This window comes from Elaeis guineensis, chromosome 11 (genome assembly GCF_000442705.2).
Source record: "Elaeis guineensis isolate ETL-2024a chromosome 11, EG11, whole genome shotgun sequence".
Taxonomy (NCBI): Eukaryota; Viridiplantae; Streptophyta; class Magnoliopsida; order Arecales; family Arecaceae; genus Elaeis; species Elaeis guineensis.
This window is the reverse complement of record NC_026003.2, coordinates 119491925-119515675: the sequence shown is the minus strand read 5'-3', so window position 1 is coordinate 119515675 and position 23751 is coordinate 119491925. Positions and strand designations below refer to the sequence as shown.

Genomic DNA, 23751 nt, shown 5'->3' with positions numbered 1-23751 from the left:
TGATTATTTCCAGACTGTATTGCATATTTTGATTGGCTAGTGAAACAATAAAGCAGGCGGTTGAAATGTTGACAACGAGGGCATTGGTGATGGTAGAAATGCCAAATTGATGCAGCTTTATGAATAACCAAAGAAAAAACTTATTACTTACCAGGAGATTACGGTCTTAAATTTGCATAACACAGTCCTCAAAAAACGCCATTAACCATATCTTCACAATTTCTAGAAACGTATCATGTACTAAAAACATAAATGAAGGGCGCATTTAGGCAGGGATATATTTAAACAAAATCATTCGACCCTTGCTAAGGAATATTTATTAGTATTGGCAATTGAAGAACGACCAGCAAGTAGCCCGCCACACCGCAGCATCAACGGTGATGGGTTTCCACATGACTCAAAGTTACAGAAAGTACATCGGGCACCCAAACCGAGTTGCCAAGGCACACCTACTCACACTTTGATTGAACGATATATATGCCGCACAAACAGCAAGGAAGCGCGGAAGCCAACAGTCCCCAACATGAGGAAGAACCCATAGCAGATGCAAGCCATGTAACCAAAAAAGAACGATGTCTGCATAAAACCTGACATATCCGATCTTGCATGATAGTAGTACAAGCAGTAGAAGAAGATGAATATCCCAGTGGAACCCCCACAAAGAAGAGACCTGCATACAATATTAAATGAACCATAAAAACAAAAATAGCTGCCTTGTAAGCAATTTCTTCTTAACATCTGTGTTGCAGTTCTACAATCTTCTCAGTTTGCTATTGACTCAAAAAGCTTTGAGGGCTCATTAGTCATCAAGTAATGATGTTTTGAATATAATCTTAATGATAGTGCTGCTTGACACAATGAAAATTGCTCCTGCTGCAGCATATAAACGTGATGTGTAAATGATGAAGATGACGCTCTAGAAGATATGGAAATTGACCAGTGACTGGGAAACAGAGATCTAGAACCTTGATTTTATCCTTGATTGTTCCAGACTATGCCAGGCTCTAAACTAACATGCTACTGTTACTGTTTCAGCCTAAGAATAGAATGTGGAAATAAACGATATAGGAACAGCTTGAGGAAAGCAACTTGCGAATGTTCCAAAAGCAACCTGTACAGCACACAGGGTTCCTGCTTCCCTAAAGGCAAATTTGAGGGTCAGGGATTCGTAAGCTTGAGGAAACGCTGACCGGGAGGAAATGAAGAATAATTCAGAGGAAGATCATCTCTAGGAATTCATCTCAATCTTTCAGTCATCTCTCTCATATTTTCACAATCCAAGCTGGAGTGGTTAAGAAAATGGATTGCAATATCAAGTAAATTCATGCATGAAGAATGTCAAAATGATTGCAAAGCAACCTATTCCAATTATTTGGGCTTGAGTCAGGAAAGGAATCATAGACAAATGGAGGGACTATAATGACTTTTCCTGGCAAAATGATTGTAAGACAAACTTCAGTGTTTTCACCTGAATATTTACAAAAGCCAAGTTTTATAAGGCATTCCCACTGAGAATACATAATAATAAAAAGAACTCGAGTGCTGGTCTGCTTACAATTATCTTTCATGACAGATACATGAGGCACTATTTGCACTCTCTAATACACCACTTGACACAGTCCAGTCAATCTCCCGCTGCTTCAAGTAAACCACTCGATGCTCTCTCACAATTGATTGGTCTTGCTTCATTGATTGTGACAAAGCTTTTTAGATACTTTTGCCTTTATGCACATGGGATTTTTTTCTTTTACTCAGTTGTTATGTAGTGCCAGATTTAGAGACAATGGTACAAAAGATTGACTCACTGCAGACACTAAAAAGAGGAGACAATCAGCTCTTGGACTAAAAAAATGCATGTACTTGATCTAGTAATCTTGGACAATTTTTGAGGAACTGTCACTAAGTTCAAAAAGAGAGAAGAGAAAAAACTGGGAGTTGTCATTAATCTTGGTGACGAACCCCCCTTTCTGTTCACTCTAGCCACATAGTGGATAAACCAAGAAAGGTAAGGTAGCCTAATGCCTTCCCACCAAACTTATGCATATCTTCATATTTTGCACCCACTGAAATAGTTACTACGTCTATATTCATCACATAAATGCGACTGCTTGTTCTTGAGCCTGTTACTTCAGTTTCAGTCTTACTACTATATATGCTGCTAGTCCGCCTCATACTGCTCCATTGGCTCCTCATCCAAATGCTCAATATCAGATACCAGGAACACTTAACCTGATCCTCCCAATGCAATCTTCATTGTCTGAATTTTCCTTAATCATTCTTGACAACCAGAAGAGCATACAGGGCTTAGAAAATCTTTTCAAAAATTATATTGATATACTGGGATAAAAGATTTACAGACAAGTGAATCTCCACAGCTGTTTAACAAGTGACAGTGCTTATTTGTAGTTTCCAATTGTGGATCTCAAACCTTAAAAAATGATATATGCCCAAGCTAAGCATCATATTTTTTTAATGAAGTTTTACAGCAAACGACAACACTTTTTACCCAATTTGTTTGGCTTCACCATTTCTCTCCATTAGCTCTATCTAAGGTCATGCCTTTCATCATGACATTGTTGTCTGCTTCCCACTTGCATCTGACCATTCTGGGCCTGGTGACCTACCAGACATATTTTACTACAGTAGCATCTCAAATGTTTAGAGAATCTGGAAGCACCATCTCTTGTGCACATTCTTTTCGACATTGCCTATGTTTGAGTAAGTTCATGTGTATTCTCCCTCCATATTTCTAGATATGTTTCTTATTTTCTTTAGTATTTTGAGTAGGTTTAACGACAAAAAGAATCTTGTCCTATCCTACTTTAATGAGTTTATTTTCTTTGTGTGTTTGTATCGTTTCTCTTCTACTCTTGTGTTCACAGGGGTGCAGCATGGTTAGATGTGGCACAAAGGGAAACTTTAGACCAGTATTACTTGGCCACTTCATCCAGCTACAAAAGAACTCCAACATGTACCCAAGTCGGATATATATCAGATACTTGGATACTTATCGAGTTCTTTGGTAACAATTTTTAAAGATTGGAAGAGAGTTGAACTCTTCCAACAATAAATTTAATCATCTATTTTGACATTAGAAAAGAGTAGCTGTTCCTTTTCAAGATTTGTTCAAGATTTAGGTATTGAAACAACTTTGCAAAATATTATTTTGCTAATATCCTTAAGGTAGCTTGAACAAGAAAAGTGTATATTGAAATATCTTAACAAACAAAATCTTTTTTTAACATTTTCTTTTTAATGTTTAAGATGATAATGTTGACAGGTAGAAATATATAATTTAGTTAAATTTATAATGTTATCCTACATATTGTCATATCTCTCTTGTTCCCTCTTGCTGAGTCTGATACTTGGATATGTTTCCAAATCTGATTCTCTCATAGTTGTGTCAATGCAACACTGCTTTGGACTACAGATTAGAGAGGTAGGCTCTTCCATGATACTCCTACCTTCTGCTTCCCTGAAACAAAGATGGGATTTGATCCCAAGTCTCTGAAACATAGAATTTATTCTCCTCGTTTAAGATGATAAACAGTTATTCCCAAGTGGACTAAATTCTATTTAAAGATCATGAGCTAAAATCCTAGTTAAGGTATCATACAAGCACATATAGCACATAAACTTAATTGTTTTCAGTTATTAATATGGACATGGACCTCTACAATAGTCATGAAAGAGTATACATTGATAAGCAACGACAATAGAGGGTCCTATGTGGGCACAACGATCTATATAGGGCACTGTTTTTACACTGGAAAGCATAACTACTTGAAAAAAAACAGTCACTAAAAAATGTCTGAAGAAATAAGCTAGAAAAGGTGGGAAAGAAAAAAAGGTAAGATAATCAGCAACTTTAGTTGTACAAGAATTCTACTGAATTAGGAAAGCATGCATAAATATGCAATGAATGACATGCAATGCTATATGTATGTAAGTATTCAAAAGATGAAATTGTTTAAGTTCATGGGTCTACCTCCACCACCATTCATGGTCCTCAACAGCAAGCTGGAAATAAGTTAATGCCACCGTGATAAATGCTGTAACAATGATGAGAATAATGAAAACAATGAAGAGGATGCTGTATATGGTGTAAATTTTGTGACCCCACACACTAGCAAATATGTAGTACAGCTCAATGTAGATAGCACTGAAAGGAAGAAATCCTGCCATTGCCATCTGAGGGATAGTTGCTCTGTACCATGGTTACTGAGGGATTTCTCTAGGATACTTTGTGGTGTGGCATGGAGCTTGAAATTCTGTCTTGCTGTTCTTACCAGCAATACCACCCAACAAAAGCAAAGGAGATGTTACAAGTGTCCATATGAGAAGAATCACAAGGATAGTACCAAAGGGTAAGGCTGCAGTTGCAGTGTATACAATGGCAACAGTATTAAGAAAGCAAAATGTTAAGAACAGTGGCCCACAGAACAAGCAGACTGTCAATAATAAATTCCTCACCTGCAATGTTAAAACAGATAACAATAATAAGTTATCCACAATGCCTAGCATAATTAAAGAATAAAGAAGCAACCTATTACCCAGTTGGATCCCTCTAGTTGCAAATAGAAGGAGGTAGATGTGTAACCAGCAATACCAGAGGTTAGAGCATACATGACCACTAGAGCTGTGAAAAGAGCTCCTCCATTGTATGGATAGAACACTCCAACTAGTGCAAGAAGGAAGATGAACATTGCACTAGTGACAAGAAGGAAAGTATTAGAGTATGAACAAATAGAGGATACATAACAAGCAAAGTACAGATTCTTACAGAGTTAAGAGCTGAGTTCCAGATCCAATAACAGCTGAAAACAAAGACTTGTAATTTGGGAATCGAAAGACATCCCCATGAATATACTTCCATCCTCTTTCTTCTTGGTCTTCAAGAGATTCTTCATCATGTGAATATCTTTGCACCATATAGGAGCATAATACAAAAGGATAAAAATAAGCATCTACATTTCTTACTTGATGAAGTCATTCTTGAGCACGATCATGAGAATTGTAGCCAGAAACCCTGTTAGAAGAAGGACTGTTACGCATGAATTAATTATAGAAAACCAATGGATCTCTAGGTGTTGGGGCATGGAGGAAGATTTCGAATATTTCTCCATTCTTTTCTCAAAAGGAATTTCAGTATTTTTCCATGTCATGGAGTCTGCAAATTCGACATCAACTGCCTTATCCTCCGTAATATCCACAGCCAAATTTGGGTCAGTTTGGACATTTATTTCTATAACACGATCATCATTGTAGAAAATATTGAAGTGGATATGTTTAAAGAGCAAGTACTTGTAGTCGCTTGGGTCAAGATTGTCCTTGTCAACCTTCCCCATGAATCCCCAAAAGGGCAAGTCATCATAGTACATCTGAAAATAGTAGTCTTTTGCAACTGCATTTTTAAGCTTCACAACATCTTCTTTTGACAAGGATTTTTTACAAATAGTTGTTTCCCTTTTGTCCTCCCGAAAGTTCAACTCATATGGCGCATCAACCAAATGATCACCATTTAGAACCTCCCCAAGTGCTTCCTTCTTCTCACTCACACGATCTGTGATCAGTTCAGAGGTATAAGTCCAGACACCAAACAACTAACAAAGAAAGTATTTCTTAGAAACAGAAAATTCAGCTCCACTAGCAATTTTGCAGCATCAAATCCAAGAATTTAAAATACCTGGTGAACAAACTGGCAAATCATAGTACCGATATGTCTCACTGCATATGCAAAAAGAAATTTCTTGTCATTGTCTAGGAGACGGAGAGAAAATGGGTGAAAGAAAATGATGATATTAATCTCAAGTAAACATTTATAGAACAAAAACCCTTAAGCTTTTGACACAAAAAATATAATGAAATGGTATTTGAGGTTACTAAAAGAAAAAAAAAAAAGAAATGGTATTTAAGGTTCTTTCATTCACTTTCAGTGGCACGTCTAAATGGATGATTACAGATCAATGGGATGATGATGACAACATAGTCTAGAACCAAGCGGGTACCACAAACATTAGAAGGCCTAGAATTTGCAAGCATGCAATGTCCGAATAAAACTAAAATGGCAGAGAAGTAACACATCTGAATAAAACTAAAATGGCATGAGAGAACGCATATCGGCAGCATATATGTACTTGAATCAGTTCAGATAACAACCAGTTCATAGATAAATCAAGCATTAACAATGGACAATTCCTAACCAACCAACAAGAAAGCAAAAGATTTGTTCCATGTAAACAACAAGCAAAAAACTGATAGATAAAAGTACCGATTTCAGTTCAATAACATGTTGGGAAAACCCCTAACAAAAGTCAAGAATCAAATTAAGAATAATAAAAAAAAAACTAAAAGATCCCAAAGAGGAACAAGGAATTCAAACATAAACAAACAATCTGATTAAAAAAAACTTAAATTCCGAGAAATTAAAGGAAGCCATAACATCTAAGTCATCCAAATCCTCGCATTACCTTGGGTTGTGAAGAGGTCCCACTTTGTTGGCATACAGAGGTACACGATCTCCTTCCTTATACCTGTGATCCGACCCATCTGCTCCAACCCTCAAACCACAAGCCAACACCAGGACCAGCAGAACCGCCCACTCTATCCTCATCCGCTCAAAGATCTTATCTTTCAAAAAGAAACCAAATTCCTAGTGCTCTTCTACGAATTCTGCAAGAATAGCAGACCAAAAAGCTCCCAGCTCTCGTCAAGCTGCAGTTTTTTTGCACGAAGAGCCCAAACAGCTCCAAAAAATCTCACCTTTAAGCAGGCCTCGGTTTCTGAAGGGCAATGGCTTCAAGATCTAATAGGATCTTTCCCAGAAAAAGGTTTGATTTTGAATGAAGAAATGTGTCATGTGGGGAGAATAGTGAGACGAGCCTATGAGATCTTGGCAGTGGGAAGGGAGGCAACCTGTGACACTGCAAGGAGGAGGCGAGGGGAGGGGGCTGGGGGAAAGAGAGATGGGATCTTGGGAGATGAGTCGTGGGCTCCTCTACTTTGGTTGTTGGGAGGGGAAATGTATATAGCTCGACGACCAGAGCAAAAAGCCATACAGCGATAAACGAGCCAAAAGCCATGCAGAAAACTCGAGATTTGAGTAACGGAGAACGAAAGAATTAAGGATTTTGCTACTGTGTTCTTTTATAATATTTTCTTATAAAAAATATTTTAAAAATTTTATCATCTTTTTTCTTCCGTCCATCTCATCCTCCTTCTGTGTTCATGCTGCCCCCACAAACCTCCCCTCCCGTGCTTACGCCGCGCCCCTCCTCCCGACGGTCTCCCCCGCAACCACCCCTGTGCCCCCCACTCCACACCCCCCCCCCCTCCACACCGGTCTTCCCTCCCCTCTCCCCCTCACCGGCACAGCACCACCCCCCCCCCTCTTTCTTTTTCTCCACCGCCGCCTCCGCCTGCCGATGCTGCCCTGCCCGCACGGCTCCGCCACCGCATCCCCCTCCCTCGCCCACGACGCCCCCGCCACCTCCCGGTGGGTCCTTCGCCCTTCGCCCATGGTGCCCCCGGTGCACCTCCATCCTCCGAATCCTCTACCTCCGCCTCCGCTGCCCCCCCTCCCAGCTCCTCCGGCGGCGCCACGCCCCCCCACCGCCATCCTCTCCCGCTCTTCCATCCGATGGCATAGAGAGGGCGTTTTGGAAAAAATAAAAAATAAAAAACGAAAGTATGAGATAGTCGTAATGTTTGTAATTTTTATTGCATCTAGTTGAAATCTAAATGATTCATCTTTAATCCGATGATCCGAAATATATTAAAAATAAAAAAATTAAAATATTTTTTGAGACATCATAATAAAATTTAAAATATATATATATTTTTTTGATAAGAGAAAATGAAAGTTAGAGGGGGCGAACCCAAGAATTAATTATTACTTCGATGTTTACGTACCGATGGTTTTGTAAATGTCTCCCCCTTGGTCTCCTGTTTCCAGTCAGAGAATGCTTAGTTAAGATTTGCCGTCGCATATGCTACATTGTCTGAAGCCGTTCATAGTCAGGGAGAAGTTTCTACCCAAGCCTCCAATTTTCAAATGGATTTGAATCAAGGAGGTTAAAGAAAATATATTTTTTATCACTAAATTTAAAAGGATAAAAATAAACAAATGTAATAATTAGGTTCTCTTGAATAAAATAAGACCAAATCTAATCAAATAACCATGGCATAGTATAATCTTAATCTCTGGATTTTTAGAACTTCAAATCTAGGCTACATTCTTTCTCCATTGCTTGCCACATTCAGACAAAAGCCAATTAGAGCAGATTAGCTGGCTAGTAAGGGAGTTAACCACGATTTCTTACATCCTAATACCTTGCAATATATATATATATATATATATATATATATATATATATATATATATATATATATATATATATATATATATATATATATATATATATATATATATATATATATATATATATATATCATGAAGTCAATTTTAAAAAGATAATACAATGGGCAACAATAAATTATTGGTCTCATTATCATTCTAGATGCATTTAACAGAAGTAACAACAATTAGCCATCCTAGATTGCTTTTTGTAAAGATAATCATGTGTGCTTAGAATCACTAGACAGGAAAAAATGTAATAACTACAAAAATATCATTAACTCGAGAAATTGTTGCTATTCCAATTGAGACTTAATTCAACACGGTCAACATCTTTACTATTTTCAAATTGAGTTGTATATTTAAATGGTATTATGATCTATAATTTGAACTATCATAAATCAATGTGTTATGAACATTTAATTATGCAGTATTCATGTTGCACGGCTTGGAGGATTTGAAAACCATCATACTTTTAATGTTGTTTTTTAAGCTTCACCATGTAATGGGCTCTGTATATAATCAAAAGCTCCAGATTAAAGAGAAAAAGAAATTACCTTGAAATCAAATTTAATTTTGGTATTGCATAATGTAAACTTTTTGTGATTTCATGATAAAATCAGATTAAATAAAAGTTAAATGGGTCCCCTTCCATATAGAAAAGAGAAAAAAAATTAAAAAAAGAAAAAAGTTATTTGGTTAAGAAGAGTGATCAAAAGTGTCCCTTGTATCTTTTAAGTTTTCACCTATCTCTTTCCAAAAATGTTTTAAAAAATTACATACATAGAAAATGTTTCAGTACTCCATGAGGAAGCCATTATCCTCGCTTAAAACAACAGCCAAAGAAAACAGTCAAAGAAATTCCAGCTAATATGGCAACAATGGTAGGTTTATCCAAACAATAACCAGAGAAGTCCTCCCTAAAGCGTGTTCCTGTTATAAATACAGAATGGAATAAAAAAATCGTATATACAATATATTTTTAGTAATATCCACAAAATATAATTGATCAATCAATTTCTATATATTTATTTTGATTTGTGCTCGAATCAATATAGATTCAGTTTGGTCTGAAGAATTTGAGGGATTAATGAAATTAATTATCCCAACGAAGTCAATCTTAAAGTAGATTTGGAATTAATTTTCTAATCAATTAATCTGATCCGTGGCTCTCCTTGTATTTTGCCGGGAGAAAAATAACCGAAAAACTGGTGGAATCCTAATCCCGCGTGCGAAAGTGAGAATCCAATCCTCAATTCTGTCCACATGCCGCACAATTTAAAACCCAATCTCTCCCAAAACATCCGCATTTCCGAGCCCAGCACTTCCAACGGTTCTCTTTCCATGGCCGCCGCCTCCTTAGCACTTGCCCACACACCATTCTCTCGCTCCCCCAACTCCAAATTATTCCCCAAAACCCCCTCAATTTTGTTGCAAAGCTCCCCAAAAACCTCTTCACGCAAACCCTTCTCCTCCTGTCTCCGACCTCCTCCATCTCGGCCGCCGTCGGGAAGCCGAGGAATCCCGGCGGCGCGCTTCCGATTTCTTGTCGCGTATGATGACGACGGCGCAAAATCCAAGAGCCTAATTCGCCCGAGATCCGCCGGCGCCGATGGCGGGCGCACTGCCGTCGGATTTCCCAATGTTAGTTCCTTCCGTTCTATGCTGGTTGGATACTGGATATCAAATTCTTGGTTCTCATCGATATTTGGGATATGGATATTGTTCACCAGGTTGTTGGGATCTTGCATTTGGTGGCATCGCTCGGGATAATTCTTGCGGCCGATAAGCTTCTCAAGCAGGCTTTTGTTGCTGCTGCTATAAAATTCCCGAGCGCTCTTTTCGGGATGTTTTGCGTGTTCTCGGTGCTGATGGTCTTGGATTATGTCGCTCCGTCTGCCGCGATGGGCTTGATGGGTTTCTTCGAGCCGGCGGCTTTGTTCATCCAGAGGTGGCTTCCGCTGTTTTACGTCCCGTCGCTCGTGGTCTTGCCTCTTGCCGTAAGGGATATCCCGGCGGCTTCGGGGCTTAAGATTTGTTTGATTCTAGGTTCGTGATTATATTCGTCAGTTATACTCGTGGTACAACTAGTTTGTTTTACATCGAATGATGCTGGATATCTTTATCGTCAATAATTGTAGAGATTGTTGGGTAATTATTCTAGTTATTTTCGCTTCAGTTACAATATGGCCCCATATAAGAGCACTGCATCCTTTGCCATATCTTATTAGAACTTGTTCTTCAAATGTTTTTGTGATATCAAACTTGCTTTCATGCATTAACACGACATCGGAATCATTGCCTTTATTTTATTAGGATTCCTACTTGTAATGCCTGTTTAGGATGCTCTATTTCTTGTTTATAACTTGTCACTGCAGTTACGCAAGTTGCATATTGTAACAAATCAATACCATAACCCTGTAGAATGAAATCCAATAATAAACTTGGATGGCAATATTTTGCAAAATGCAAAGAGTGCCTTATCTAGGTAGTTGAGAAGAATTGTTGAAACAAAAGCTTAACATCGTACCAGGGAATGCAAGCACTATATATTCTTTTATTATTCACACCCAAATGAGCATGTCACCAAACAGGGTTAGTGTTTATATGAGCTCTTTTCATATGGTATATGAGAAGTATGAAAAAAAATTGAAGGATGCATCAATAAACAACATAGTTAACATGGTATGCTGTGCTGTGTTTGTGTGTGTGTGTGTGTGTTCGGGGGCTATTATACTAGTTATCTCTAACACTCTTCTCCCAAAGGCAAGGTGAATAATCATCCACTAAAAGCTTGCCACAAGAATGATGCGTTATCATAAATAGTAAATAGAGGAGCATATGTCACATGAATGATATCCAGAGCATCATGATGGTCCCTGGTTGCAAGCATCTGAGTTCTGGTACGGTATAACTGGAGGAGCAAGTATGGGTGTTAATGTTGATTTAACTTGAGGGCATGTAGACAATCTGCATGCAAGACTTGCACATAAGGTAATTGTTGCACAATGTCTAGATTCATCTGTAATCTCTGCATGCAGAAGATATGTACGGAATTATATGCAGAATGTAGATATGCATGGACAACAGCAGGTTGGAGAGAGAAAAAGGCAAAAGAAATATGTATATACTTATGATATTTACGCACGGTAAGGGCTAATACTACGTATTTTCAAGCCTTTTGCACCAGTATGAGGATAGAGTAGCATGAAACGGTAAAATCAAGTGTAAAGTCTACAACACATGACACAAGAGTCTACACAACTTTTCCAGCCTTTTTCTTCCTGTATCTTTACTTTCTCATTTACTGTAAATGTCATTAATTCTAATAATATCAGTGAACTATAGATATGCTATTGTCTCATGGGAGCTTATAACAGAAAATTTCAGCAGGCAAATATAATCTGTAGTGGGTTGTTCATTGTTGGGATTTCTTTCTGAATAACAGACCACTTTCCTTTTTCTTCTCCAGTTGGTGGCTGGTTGGCTTCGCTTTCTGTTGCAGGGTACACAGCCATAACCATAAGAAGAATTGTGAAGACAGTAATGATCCCAGCAGAACCCATGACAAGACCTTCTCCATTTACATCTGTTGAACTTTGGGCTTGGACCGCAATTTTTATTTCAACATTTATTCTTGCACTTGTAAGCCCAATAGCACTTGGTACAAGTGCAAGAACATGCCTTCCATTCCTTCTTGCTGCTACAGTTTTGGGATACATGGTTGGTTCTGGGTAATATGCTTCATATACTTGTTAGATCATAAAGTATATGCTGCAGTAATAATATTTTGGGCATTCACTTAGTTGTTGTTGTTTGTTTGTTCAGATTGCCATCTAATGTCAAGAAGCTATTCCATCCAATTATCTGCTGTGCATTTGCTGCAGACTTGGCAGCACTGGCATATGGGTATTTCTCACGGTCTGGAACGGATGCTGTTCTAGGTTTATAACTTACTTCTATTTGAGATTGCTTTGCTTTACCTCATTGTATTGAAATTCATGGGAAGTTTTACTGACACATGTGGCTACGCATCTAATGACTTATGTCTTCTACTTTAGCCATCTTCCATTTCAACACTTACACTCAGGTCCTTTAAATGATCTTGCACCCATTGCCACAGTGAATTAGAGAGTATGCTAATGTACACAAAATTTACATCATACGAGGGATGTCATTGGCAGTCGGCTGGCAAAACATCAGGGAGTTGATGATCTAATACTTGCATGCAAACAACCATATATGCCTACATTCATATGTACATATGAAAGGACAAGCATATGTACGGATGCACATGCATGAATATTAGGATTTCAAGTACAAATTCCAGTTTTTCTTGTTGAAGAATCTTTCAACTTGGTCTAATTTCTCGTGTTTCTTAAATATGAGATTTTCTAATTATTATGATGGCAATGGATTGCTTATGATATTTATAGAATGAATTGGCTTCTGAATAGTCAACAATTGTATCTGGAGCTATTACAAGTTCAAAAGGAACATGGTATGACAGTTTGATAAATGTTAACATACCTGAGAGTATTATATTGTATATAACTGTCAATTGACATGCCAATCAAAATATCAAATACAGCATTCAGAACTACTGTTGACATCTCTGATGATACGCCTATCAGTATATATGCCCTTTTAAAGGTCCTAATAAGTTATCCAGATACCGACAAGGAACCTGCCTAGCCAAATATAATACATGCTGAATTATTTATTGGCTGTGCACTTTGTCATATAGCTGTTAAACAAGGTCATCTTCTGCTTCAACATTAAGATTTTTCCCCTATCTTACAAGTTGGATTCCAAGCCCAATTGTGTGTTTAACAACCTCCCACCCCTCCCCCCTTCCTTCTTTCTGTCCTTTTTTCATGAAACATGGTGGAAATGCTGCCATACTGTTTTGAACCCAGGTCTTCTGCCCATTAGGAGAGGAGTGATTTCCAAGCCCTGTTGGCATAGACATTTTACATCATGTGAGAAGAATAGGTCTTTTTTTCCTTTTGCAGATGAATGAAGACTTATTCATCTGCTATAATGTTGTTGTCTTATGATTGAGTTCATAAGCATTGTATCACATTTGGATAAAAGGCACAAGGAAGTATAGTGAACAAGTTTTAGCTTCTCCATATTCTGGCATAAGATATAAAAGAAACACCAAAGGATTCTTAAAGAGAGGACATCTATCCAAAACATACCAAGGGTTCCAAATACAATCTGACTTGAAATTCAAATAAGAGAAGTGGGCCATGACTTTAGTTGCACACACTTTTCCTAAATTTTGGCTGGCTAGCTTATCTGCATGATAGGATACATGCATAGCAACTACACACAATCAAATTTGTATCTCCTTTACAACTGGCACAAAAGATGTGTTGATTTTATGACTTGCTCACTATATGCATGCTGATTAATTATGTATTTGTACAGCTGACTACCTTACCAAAGTGTCATCAAATCCTGGGGCTGGTGATATTCTCATGGGTTTTCTGGGATCTGTCATTATTTCATTTGCTTTTTCAATGTTCCAACAGAGAAAGGTAACCTCTTCAATTCCCAGATTATAATTTTGCAAGTCATGTAGTGCTGTAAATTTTCATTATATACTGTGTTACAAACATAACTCAAGAATGTTCTCTTCTGCTATATTTTCCCATATTACATGCTAATATATGTTAGAATGAATCATGACTAAACAGTTTATGTTATTTCTTTTGCCTTCTAGCTTATGAAGAGGCACGCAGCTGAGATTTTCTCATCAGTGATTATAGCAACTACCTTCTCTTTGTATTCAACTGCCATCATAGGACGTGCTGTTGGATTAGAATCAACTTTAACGGTATCAATATTACCAAGATGTATTACTGTGGCTTTAGCTCTCAGCATAGTATCCTTGTTTGAAGGTAATGTCCGATACTTATTGCATAAAGCCTGAATTTTTGATAAACATGGAGGAAAATGCTTTCTTCAATGGTGAATGGAATAATCTTGTTATTGTATTCTACTTGGTTGCAGGTCTTGGTATTTGTTTTTCTATTTCTCTAACTTCCTTCCTTTTGTGTGGTTATAGGTGCAAATTCATCACTTACTGCTGCTGCGGTGGTTGTCACTGGTCTTGTTGGAGCAAATTTTGTACAAGCTGTGATGGATAAACTTCAGCTGCATGATCCTATAGCTAGAGGAATAGCAACAGCTTCTAGGTATTTCCAGTCTCTTCTTCTGAGATTGCATGATCTACAACTCTTTCATAGTTTTGCCGATTTTTATTTTTTACTCTACAAAAGGGACTCAAATATCTTACTGAAATCTTCACATTTGCTATCAACAATTCTTTAACAAGTTAGAGCAAAAGACTAGTGTATGAAATTGCAATTGCTAAAATCTTTTCAAATGAATTTTAGTTTCAACTGAATCATTTTTGGTTGATAAATCTTTTCATGATTTAAGAGCCAGATGTCATCATACAAGTTTCTGTTACATAATGGGATTTCAGATATTTGACTGGTCAACTACCGTTCTCTAGTTATTCAAATGAATATAATCACATGAAAGCCATTAAACTAAATATGCTATCTGCAAAGTCTTGGAGTTGTGTAGATGGTTATTTAGTTACTTAGACCTGTCTAAACTTATGCTGTTTTTCTTGAATAGAATGGAGGAATAAAAAAAGTTTAGTCACTTATCTTCCAAAGGATTTCTCTATTTATTTCCTCATGAATTTATTGGGTTTTAGTTGTTTGTAATCCATGTCACTGAGAAAGGATTTTATGGTGCTCAGTGCAGTGTGAAGTTCCCTCACTGCATCTCAAATTTAGGGTAATTCTTTTCTCAAGGACTTCCTGCTAGATGGATTAATTTGTTTCTTAAGGAAGATTGAGTCCTATGTTATCGTCTGCAGGTTTCCTTTTATGGATTTTGCATGTTTCAGGATAATTCCTTTATGAGGATTTCCTCTGAAAGGTTTGATGTTTTTCTAGAAGAAAATAAGGGTTAATAATGCATGTTATCTTTGTGCAGGAAAAGAAAATAAGGGTTAATAATGCATGTTATCTTTGTGCCGGAAAATCAAAGACATGGTTTTTTAGAGGGTTTATGAAAAATGTATTTAGTTACCTTGCAGCAGTCATCATGAGCATTTGTGGAGAAGCCACTTGTTCTAGATCCATATCATAGTACATTGTTTGTGGAACAGAAGCCCTAAAGATTGAGGATCCAGCATTTGCAGACGAATGAATTATGGGCTAATGCTATTAAGGAGATGACTTGACCATTTATAAATGGTTTCTGGTTGTTATATATCCGATAATAAAAATAAAAAGCAAATATGCTGCATTTGGAGGTTTTTAATATCAAAATCATAATTTTCATCATTTTTTGAAAGTTGAGCAGGTTCGAAAGATGGATAACCTAAGATGATTAGCGGTGAAAATGTGAATTTGGAAAATTCCTCTCAAGTATAAATTTTGAGTCTTGTGATTTAAGGATTTTTGTAAGTTTACAATGCACAGTGAAACACATGATATTAAAAAAACCATAGCTTGTGATTTGAAAAGAAAAGAAAAAAGTAAAATCATGAAACGTCATGATTGTGCAGAACATCAAAATGCACACTTAAAAAATAAAAAGTAGGTTATTTTAATATTACTAATATTGTTACATTAAGAGTATTATTATGAAATAATGCTATTGATGAATAGTAATAATTATATATTAATAAATACATATTATGTTATATACTATCAGGTCTATTTCATTTCCTAGTGATTTATCTTGACTTATCCAAACATATGAATCATTGAACTAATCTTGGAACGGATTTCTGAGGGATGGCCTTCGCATTCCTAATTTCCATTGCTGACAACCAAACTTTGGCTTCATGGGGCATCAGAATTGGATATGGTGGACTTGAACAATAGGATAATAAGACATTGTTTTTCATTTTAGTAACAATTACAGTCAAGTTTAATGGTGTCTTATTCTTGCAAGATTTCCTGGATATATGTTTAATTTGCTCTTCTGAGGTTAAGGTTCTCCAACCTTAGCATCACTCTTTTGATGTCTACCATCTTACACTTTCAGTTAAGTTTTTAACAGAATGCCTACCATTTTCTAAAAAGAGGGTAATGAAATTTTATAAACAATGTGCAACCTGGGAGACTGGTCCTTTGAAATAAACCAAATACTTTTATCAACCTTGCATAGTGACAATTATGTAGACAGCTTGAACATTTGATGCGATAACCTTCAATGAGAAATTCTATAATTTTTTTTGTTTCTCTTGTTCACGGGAGGAAATGATTGTTGCGTATGTTCTTTCCTGTCAGTGCTCATGGATTGGGAACAGCAGCATTGTCAGCCAAGGAACCTGAGGCTCTTCCATTCTGCGCCATTGCTTATGCACTGACTGGAATATTTGGCTCCTTGCTCTGCTCCATCCCTGTTGTGAGGCAAAGCTTACTTTTTATAGTTAAGTAATCTCTTTATGTTGCTTATAGGTGGTTTGGCTGTAAATTCCCCAAACTATTTGTTTGGGGTGTACAGACTCTAATGGAGGAATCATTGAATGCACAAAAGCTATTTGACATATGCAAGTCAAAATTTTTTTGTATGTGACTGAAAGCATAAAGCTTGGAAGGGGGAGGTGCTATATACCTATGGACACTACCTGGCAAATCCATTGGCTGCTTTAGCAATGTTTCTTTGCTTACAAGAGCAGTATGGGACTTCATGAAACTGTGCATGTAATTTCTGTTTTTAGTGGGGTCCTGTAGCAGACTCTTATTGAAAATCAAAGCAAATTAATTTGCCCTTAGCATCATACATGAAGAGAAGTTAATGATATTAGCAAACAGCATGCTTAGGAGAAAAGGTACCTGAAGGAAAATAAGAACCCTCATAAACTTTTAACCGAAGCAGTATATATGCAGAAAAGTTTATGATTTAATGAAATAATGAAGAAACAAAGCCCTGCATTCGTTTTTAGGATCCGTGATAAAAAGAGGCAAAATAGCTTATTTAAATATGAGAAACATGCATGGATTTTTTGGATGATCAACTTGTGGAGGGCCAGACATCGTCTTTTGCAGAAAGCTTTCATCCATCAATTATATAGTTAAAAGGACACACATTTTCACTATCTCTATTATCAAAACGTCATCTTGTTTCACATTTTTGTAACAAGTTTGCCCAGTCACTTTGGGCACTCAAACCAAACCAAACCAAACCATTGCAAGAAAACAAAAAGAAAATAGAACAATGAAATATGTAGTAATAAGAAAGGCCTGGGGAACTTAAATTGATGTCAATTCTCTCTAAGATTGGGGATGCTACTATGCTGCAGGCTGTAGTCAGTGCTATGTTGATAGAATTTGCCACCAATAAGGTGATAAAAAGCAATGGTTTCTTGTGTATCAATCATATATTCATAATTACAAATAAGAGCAGATGCCAGAAAAGGATGCTGAGTTGAGAGAACTCAAAGAAGAAGCTTTTCCTCATTTTTGTTTGGTTAGCTAATTGCAGGATGAATAATCACATAAAGGAAAGGTTCTGCTTCTCAGCCATGGAGTAGTATATATAATTGCCTTTAATGTGGACAGTGCTGGAGGGCAGGCAGAAAGGAAATTTGTGGGAGAAAGAACTGAATACAAGTGAACAAGGGTAGCAGATGGAACAAAAAGAGACGAGAAAGAGGGAGAGGAGAAAAATCGTTATCTCGAAGGTAAAGTTCCATCCTTAAGAATTATTTTTTTACCTCCTGTTTTCTGTGACTTGCTGGGGACATTAGATCTACAACATTGTATGGACAAGATGGAAGTATTTCTGATTTTCTTCAGACCAGTCTGCTTGACATGGTTTTTTTTTTTTTTTTTGTTGGAGAGGCAATATATGGAACAAATCTTAACTCTATATAAATAACTGATTTTTTCAACCTTCCATCCTTAGTTCTGTAGGAGCAAGTCAGAAAGATTGAGAAATAGACCCATCATTACTGTTGAAAAATAAAATTTTTGTAAACTGTGGCTTTGGCTCTTATTAAAGGATTTATCACTTAATATTTCTGGGAGCCGTGCAACATGGTTAAAAGAAAGGACAACCATTACCATCAAGCCTTCTTCTTAGTAGGATTCTTGTACAGCAGCCACTCTCATTAAAGGCTATCTTCTTTTCACTGCAAGCTTTTCTAAATCCTTTCAGATAAGCATTTGGAAAGAAAAGACACTGTTTTAATCATACAACCATGCACAAATATTTTATAAAATAACCATCACCATGGCCTAGTGGAAAATAACACAGTTCTACTGAAAAATGCATTTGATTTCTAAGGAAATCATGATTGAGAATGAAATAATTCACTCAGGGAGTGGGGATTCAGATAAACCCCAATGCTTACAATCAGATGGGGATTTGCCACATTACTTTCCCCCTGCTTTTTTGTCACAGATAGTATATAAATTACATGAGATGCACATACTAGTTATGTCATTTTAGGAGGCCAAATATGAAAAGAAAATTTGAATTTGACTATGCAAATATGAACTACTAAACTTTTGCTGCTTCTGCAGGAGCAGCTGCCCTCTCTGCGATAATCTGTTCATATAGATCTCTTATTTTCAAACCAATGATAGTTTGGAATAGACCAGTCCCATTGTTGCTGCCTGGGAAGTCGGCATGCTTCAACATCTGTTGCGTCACCTCCCCATAGAACTTGGTTGAGATGTTGCTAAGATGGCTTTCCACATATATGAGCTCATCTAATTTGTCAAACTGCCCATCCATCTCCAACACTGAAACCTATGGAAACCAAATCCAAAAAGAGGTTGATAAAATATAGAAACTGTGAATCCCACCATCCAACCAACTCCATGTTGATTCATGTGAGTTGGTTGTGTATTAGAGTTCTATACTCTAGTTATTAGATGGCCCAGCTTACAGATTAGTTCTTGATGTCTCTGAGAATTTCTATAAGAGAAACAATTTCACCACTTGTACCTTTATTTGTCCCAATTTTGGAAGCAATTAATCATATTAACAAAAATGTTGCAATAAATGGAAATGAAGCTCTGTCATGAAGTTATGGAGGCCTGCCTCCAATATTATTTAAATTTACTGAAGGGCTTAACACTACCTCCTCAGCACTCCAACTTCAAATGCAAATAAGCAGAACTTAAACTTGAAAGTTTCCTTTTATCTATTTGAATCAGCTTTATGGATTTTTTTTTTTTGCCATGTATTTCTATTAAGAGTTATATATGCTATCACAGCTGGCTTTCCACTTCTAACCATATTAAAATGGATCCTTTTCTCCTCTTTCTGAACCCTTTGGCACTTCAAGATGCTAAAAATAATGTATAGAGAATCAATCATTGCAGAAAGAGTAAGAAATGGTTCAAAATCTATCTAGGAATTTCATTTCGTTTTCCAATCATCATTTTTGTGACTTTCTGATGGGTTCGCAAGTTAATTGAAACAAGTCAGATATTTATATGGTGATTTGTGTGTGTGTGTTGTTGGGGTGGGGGTTGGGTGGTGGGGGGGGGGGGGTGTTGGATTTTAGCTCTCAGGACTCCAGATTTACCTCATGGGAGAAGTAGGTGTCTGGGCCATAGAAGAATTTGATTCCAGGGTATGAGCAAGTTAGTTTCCTCCCACAGGGTATCCAAGAGATGGTGGAGCCTTCATCAAAGAGGTAAACTGGGCTGAAATGCTTCAACCCTTCTTTCATAATTAAGCGAACCCGCAACACTTTTCCTTCATTGTCATCAGGAATCAATTGGGTTGGCAAAACCTCAATCACAGCATCAGCATATTGCTTCTGTGGGTCTGCAAAGGGTGACAATTTGGTGATGAAAGGACCATGCTAGAAAGTAAATTGCTCATAAACAAGATCACGTATATATATATTATCTTATGATCAAACCTGAAATATATTATCATCTTTAACCTTTTCTGTTGATATTCAAAATTCTATCACAAAGAAAATGACAGCATGCCATCTACTTTTACAGTCTTGACTATGCCTCTTTAGTTTCCAGGTGATCGAAATGACCATTTTGTGAGGTTCTATTTGCCGCATATATCACAAATCACTAATGATGAGGGCTCAGGCATTGACTTGATGGTGACGCATTAACATTAAATTGCTCAAAATATATCAATAATGACAACTAGTTCAGTTTATCTGAAGCAAGCAAGAAAGCACTTGGAGTCCAGGAATCAGAGAAAGAGATTGAGCTGTCTATGAGAAGTACCAATGTAGGCATCAAAGTCAGGTTTTCGAGCCTCAATGCTTGCTTTAATGCTTTCAAGACTATGCCCGCGTTCAGCCATGTCTCTCTGCAATTCACAAAATTAAATCTGGTTCAAGGACATGCCAGCTATATTATCATATGTAATGAAATCAGTTAGGGCTCCAGTCACTGACCTGGATCTTCCATGCAAACTTGACCTCATTGCTGATATCCAGGTAGATGCTGAAGTCCAAGAGATCTCTCACACGTGGATCATACCTGAAGATAAAGAAAGAAATCAAGAATTGTAGTCAACTTTCATACTACGTGAAACAGCTTGCCTGGATCAGATCGCTTTGCCCCAAGATTCAGAAACAACTGTGTATCTCATTACCAGGACTATGGATCGCCTAAATACTTCTGGTTGGTCTGACTGAAATGTTTCAATCAAGCATCCCAAATTGGATATCATAAAACATATAAGGGATCCTCTAGAAATTCAGTCAAAGACTTGATCTTTGTAATGCAAAGGGTATGCAATAGCTAGCTCCGATATGTGTGCATGAACAATCATCTTGTCTGTGGCAACTCACAAGGTTTGTTGCCAAACATGAGGAGTTGGTTGATTATGGAGTTGCCAAACCAACAATTATTGGCCCAAATTTTTTGTATGCGCACATTGGGTATCCCATTTTTGTAGGTTCTAAAAAAATTGGTGACGTTGCTGCAGTGTTAGACATTGTCTCTGAACATTTACTTAACATATTCATTATTGAGATAATTCCATAAATGTTTGCAAAAATGTCTAGCACTTCAATGAAGAGTGCACAAGTGTCGCATTCCTGTGCACCTTTCATTTGAACATCAGTATCAAATCGTTTTTAGGAGGCATCTATATGGAGACACTATGCCCAATAGGTTACTCATCATAAACAGCTTGCTTGTTTACTAGTTTGTCGATGATTGTCTCGAGCTCAAAAAATAACAGAATTATATATCTAGATATCAGAAGAACATACAATATAATTATAAACATTCTCATCAAGTCAAGAATCAAATATGTTTCAAGAAATATTTTATCGAATATCAGTCTGAATCATTTACGGTGGAATTAAGACAAATAAAAACTAAAATGTTCATCATGTTAAAGCATAAAAATAACGCAAAAACAGCTTCACATCATGACATAGCATGACTCATCTATCTAATGGTCTTCATATAAAAGATAAGAAATGTTAATCAAGAACAAGAAAAAAAAAAAAATCTCCGCATGAAAAATGGAACACGAATCATGAATGGACACCCAAATAATACATGATCATAGAAGCAGAGGAAATATGCAACGCCTTAAAGCAAGGGATGAACATTAACTACCATAACTTGGAAGAATAATATATAGATCAGAATTTGAACACTCCTGCAGTTAGTTACATCAATTAAAATAAACACTATTGACGTAACAGACTCGTATAGTCTCATCAATTAGGAGTCAGAGACTAGTGCACATGCATGCATGAAGGAAAAGAAAATATAAACAATAAATTAGGAAATATCACAAGTTCTAAACTGTATGGAATTTACTACAAACAATCGCCGGCCAATAGTCTCCTGGACAATTTTCACCCACCAAAACGATGAAAATAAACAGAATGGGATGATTAAGTGCAGAAAACTTAGAAGAACCTAAGAAATCGCATTTACAAAGGGAAAGAAAGAAAAGGAGTCATATAAACGAAGGGAAACTCACATTGGATGCAGTCCTTCGATGACCAGGATCTTGGGAGGCTGGATGAGCTCAGGGGGGTCAAGCAGACCAGTTACATGGTTGTAGATAGGCTTCTCCACAGCCACCCCTTCCTTGATGGCCTTCACCTGCTCATACATGAGGTCAAAGTTGTTGGCTCTGGGGTCCAGAGCTGTCACTCCCTTCTCCTTCCTCCCAGTCCTGTCCAAGGAGTGGTAGTCATCCAAACATATCACTGTGGTGGTGTCACTGATCAAAGTGTTGGAGTCTGGGTTCCCTCCTTTGGGTGGTTCCGCTGCCCCTCCAAACACACTAGTCAGCCTCCTCATGAAGGTGCTCTTCCCACACCCCGAGTCTGCTGCCAGTCCAATCACCACAGTCTTAGCCTCGGCACAGCAATAGAAGACCTCCGAATTATTCTTTCCTCCCCTCCTGCTGCTTCTCCTGCCACTGGTGTAGAAGATGACCTGCTGCCTCTGGCTGAATCCAAAGCAAGTCTTTGTTGGGTTGGATACGCAGAATGGGGAGTGAAGGGAAGGAGTGGTGCTGACTGTGCAAAGTGCCATCTTTGATGGGCCTATTTGGTGTCTTCTTTTAAGGGCGGCAGCTGAGGTCTGCTGTTCTGCTTTCCTCCAAGAGAAGGGAAGAAGCGGTGGAGAGAGAACACCAGCAGGAAGAAGAGGACTTGAAGATGAGGGAAGAGGGCTGTGGTGCGCCTTCCCTTATTTTTGATGATTTCAAGGGGCGTTCTCTTTTGAGTAACTGAAAGTTTGTTTCCTACTGAATTATCTGCTCCGTGCTCTCTTCTCAAGAAGCTGTTATTATGGCCTCAGATTTTTCTCTGCCATGCTGTAAATGTTTTTAGTGATACTCATCGATTTGGATTTTTTTTTGTTTTTTTTTTTTTGATGCAATCGTAGCATGATTGTTCTTGTTAATTGGGTGAAGTGTGTGATGGGCTGGGACGCATGGAGAAAGCTTAGTGGTTATTTCACCAGTTTAGATTTGGTCATGCCACGTGGCAATAGAAGGATGGTTGGTTGGAGATGAGGAAATGAAGGGTGTGGGAGTGAAGGAACAGGGTCCATGAACCTAGGCGATAGATATCGAGATCGAGAGCTGCCGAGGAAGAATTGACCATCTCAGGATACTTTGCTGCAATCCTTCCTCTGTAGGCATCTCCCAAAGTCACCATCTTTTCGTTGCTGTGTGGTCACGGATTCTGGTTTATGGGAATATGGCGGCACGACAGTTTTAGCCTCCTTCCAGTTCTTCTAGTAGCTCAAATGTTGAGACGACACATTATCCGTTCACCTCTTGAATGCCATGCAAAAGATTAGACCGGCCAAAGCCCTGTCTCCATATCTTGCACGCAAGGCCTGACCACCAGAAACGAGAAGGTGACGCATCTTTTG

The 23751-nt window shown here is 37.6% G+C and overlaps 2 protein-coding genes and 1 pseudogene across 2 annotated transcripts; 1 reads left to right on the top strand and 2 right to left on the bottom strand.

Annotated features, from left to right (window-relative positions):
* Positions 1–158: 158 nt before the first annotated feature.
* On the bottom strand, positions 159–7295 carry LOC105053803 (transmembrane 9 superfamily member 2-like; annotated as a pseudogene).
* Positions 7296–9607: 2312 nt separating this feature from the next.
* On the top strand, positions 9608–16946 carry LOC105053804 (plastidal glycolate/glycerate translocator 1, chloroplastic). Its single transcript, XM_010935096.3, has 8 exons — positions 9608–10000; positions 10090–10405; positions 11829–12090; positions 12185–12300; positions 13793–13902; positions 14088–14265; positions 14433–14562; positions 16687–16946. Exons 1-8 carry the CDS (start codon positions 9623–9625, stop codon positions 16835–16837), a joined length of 1641 nt encoding a protein of 546 aa, XP_010933398.2. The 5' UTR covers positions 9608–9622; the 3' UTR covers positions 16838–16946.
* A 1712-nt stretch (positions 16947–18658) lies between these two features.
* LOC105053805 (phosphoribulokinase, chloroplastic) lies at positions 18659–23212 on the bottom strand. Its single transcript, XM_010935098.4, has 5 exons — positions 22340–23212; positions 20787–20871; positions 20614–20698; positions 19941–20185; positions 18659–19156 (listed from the first exon to the last, which is right to left on the bottom strand). The coding sequence occupies exons 1-5, from the start codon at positions 22900–22902 to the stop codon at positions 18905–18907; spliced, it is 1230 nt and encodes a 409-aa protein (XP_010933400.1). The 5' UTR covers positions 22903–23212; the 3' UTR covers positions 18659–18904.
* Positions 23213–23751: the final 539 nt, after the last annotated feature.

Excerpts from the sequence above, each read along its gene's own strand:
- LOC105053805 (XM_010935098.4), bottom strand. The coding sequence starts at position 22,902 with ATGGCACTTTGCACAGTCAGCACCACTCCTTCCCTTCACTCCCCATTC. Across the intron at positions 20,699-20,786 it reads AGTTTGCATGGAAGATCCAG|AGAGACATGGCTGAACGCGG; the intron begins GTCAGTGACTGG and ends TGTGAATTGCAG. Across the intron at positions 20,186-20,613 it reads TGACTTTGATGCCTACATTG|ACCCACAGAAGCAATATGCT; the intron begins GTACTTCTCATA and ends CACCCTTTGCAG.
- LOC105053804 (XM_010935096.3), top strand. The coding sequence starts at position 9,623 with ATGCCGCACAATTTAAAACCCAATCTCTCCCAAAACATCCGCATTTCC. Across the intron at positions 10,406-11,828 it reads TAAGATTTGTTTGATTCTAG|TTGGTGGCTGGTTGGCTTCG; the intron begins GTTCGTGATTAT and ends TTTCTTCTCCAG. Across the intron at positions 13,903-14,087 it reads CAATGTTCCAACAGAGAAAG|CTTATGAAGAGGCACGCAGC; the intron begins GTAACCTCTTCA and ends TTTGCCTTCTAG.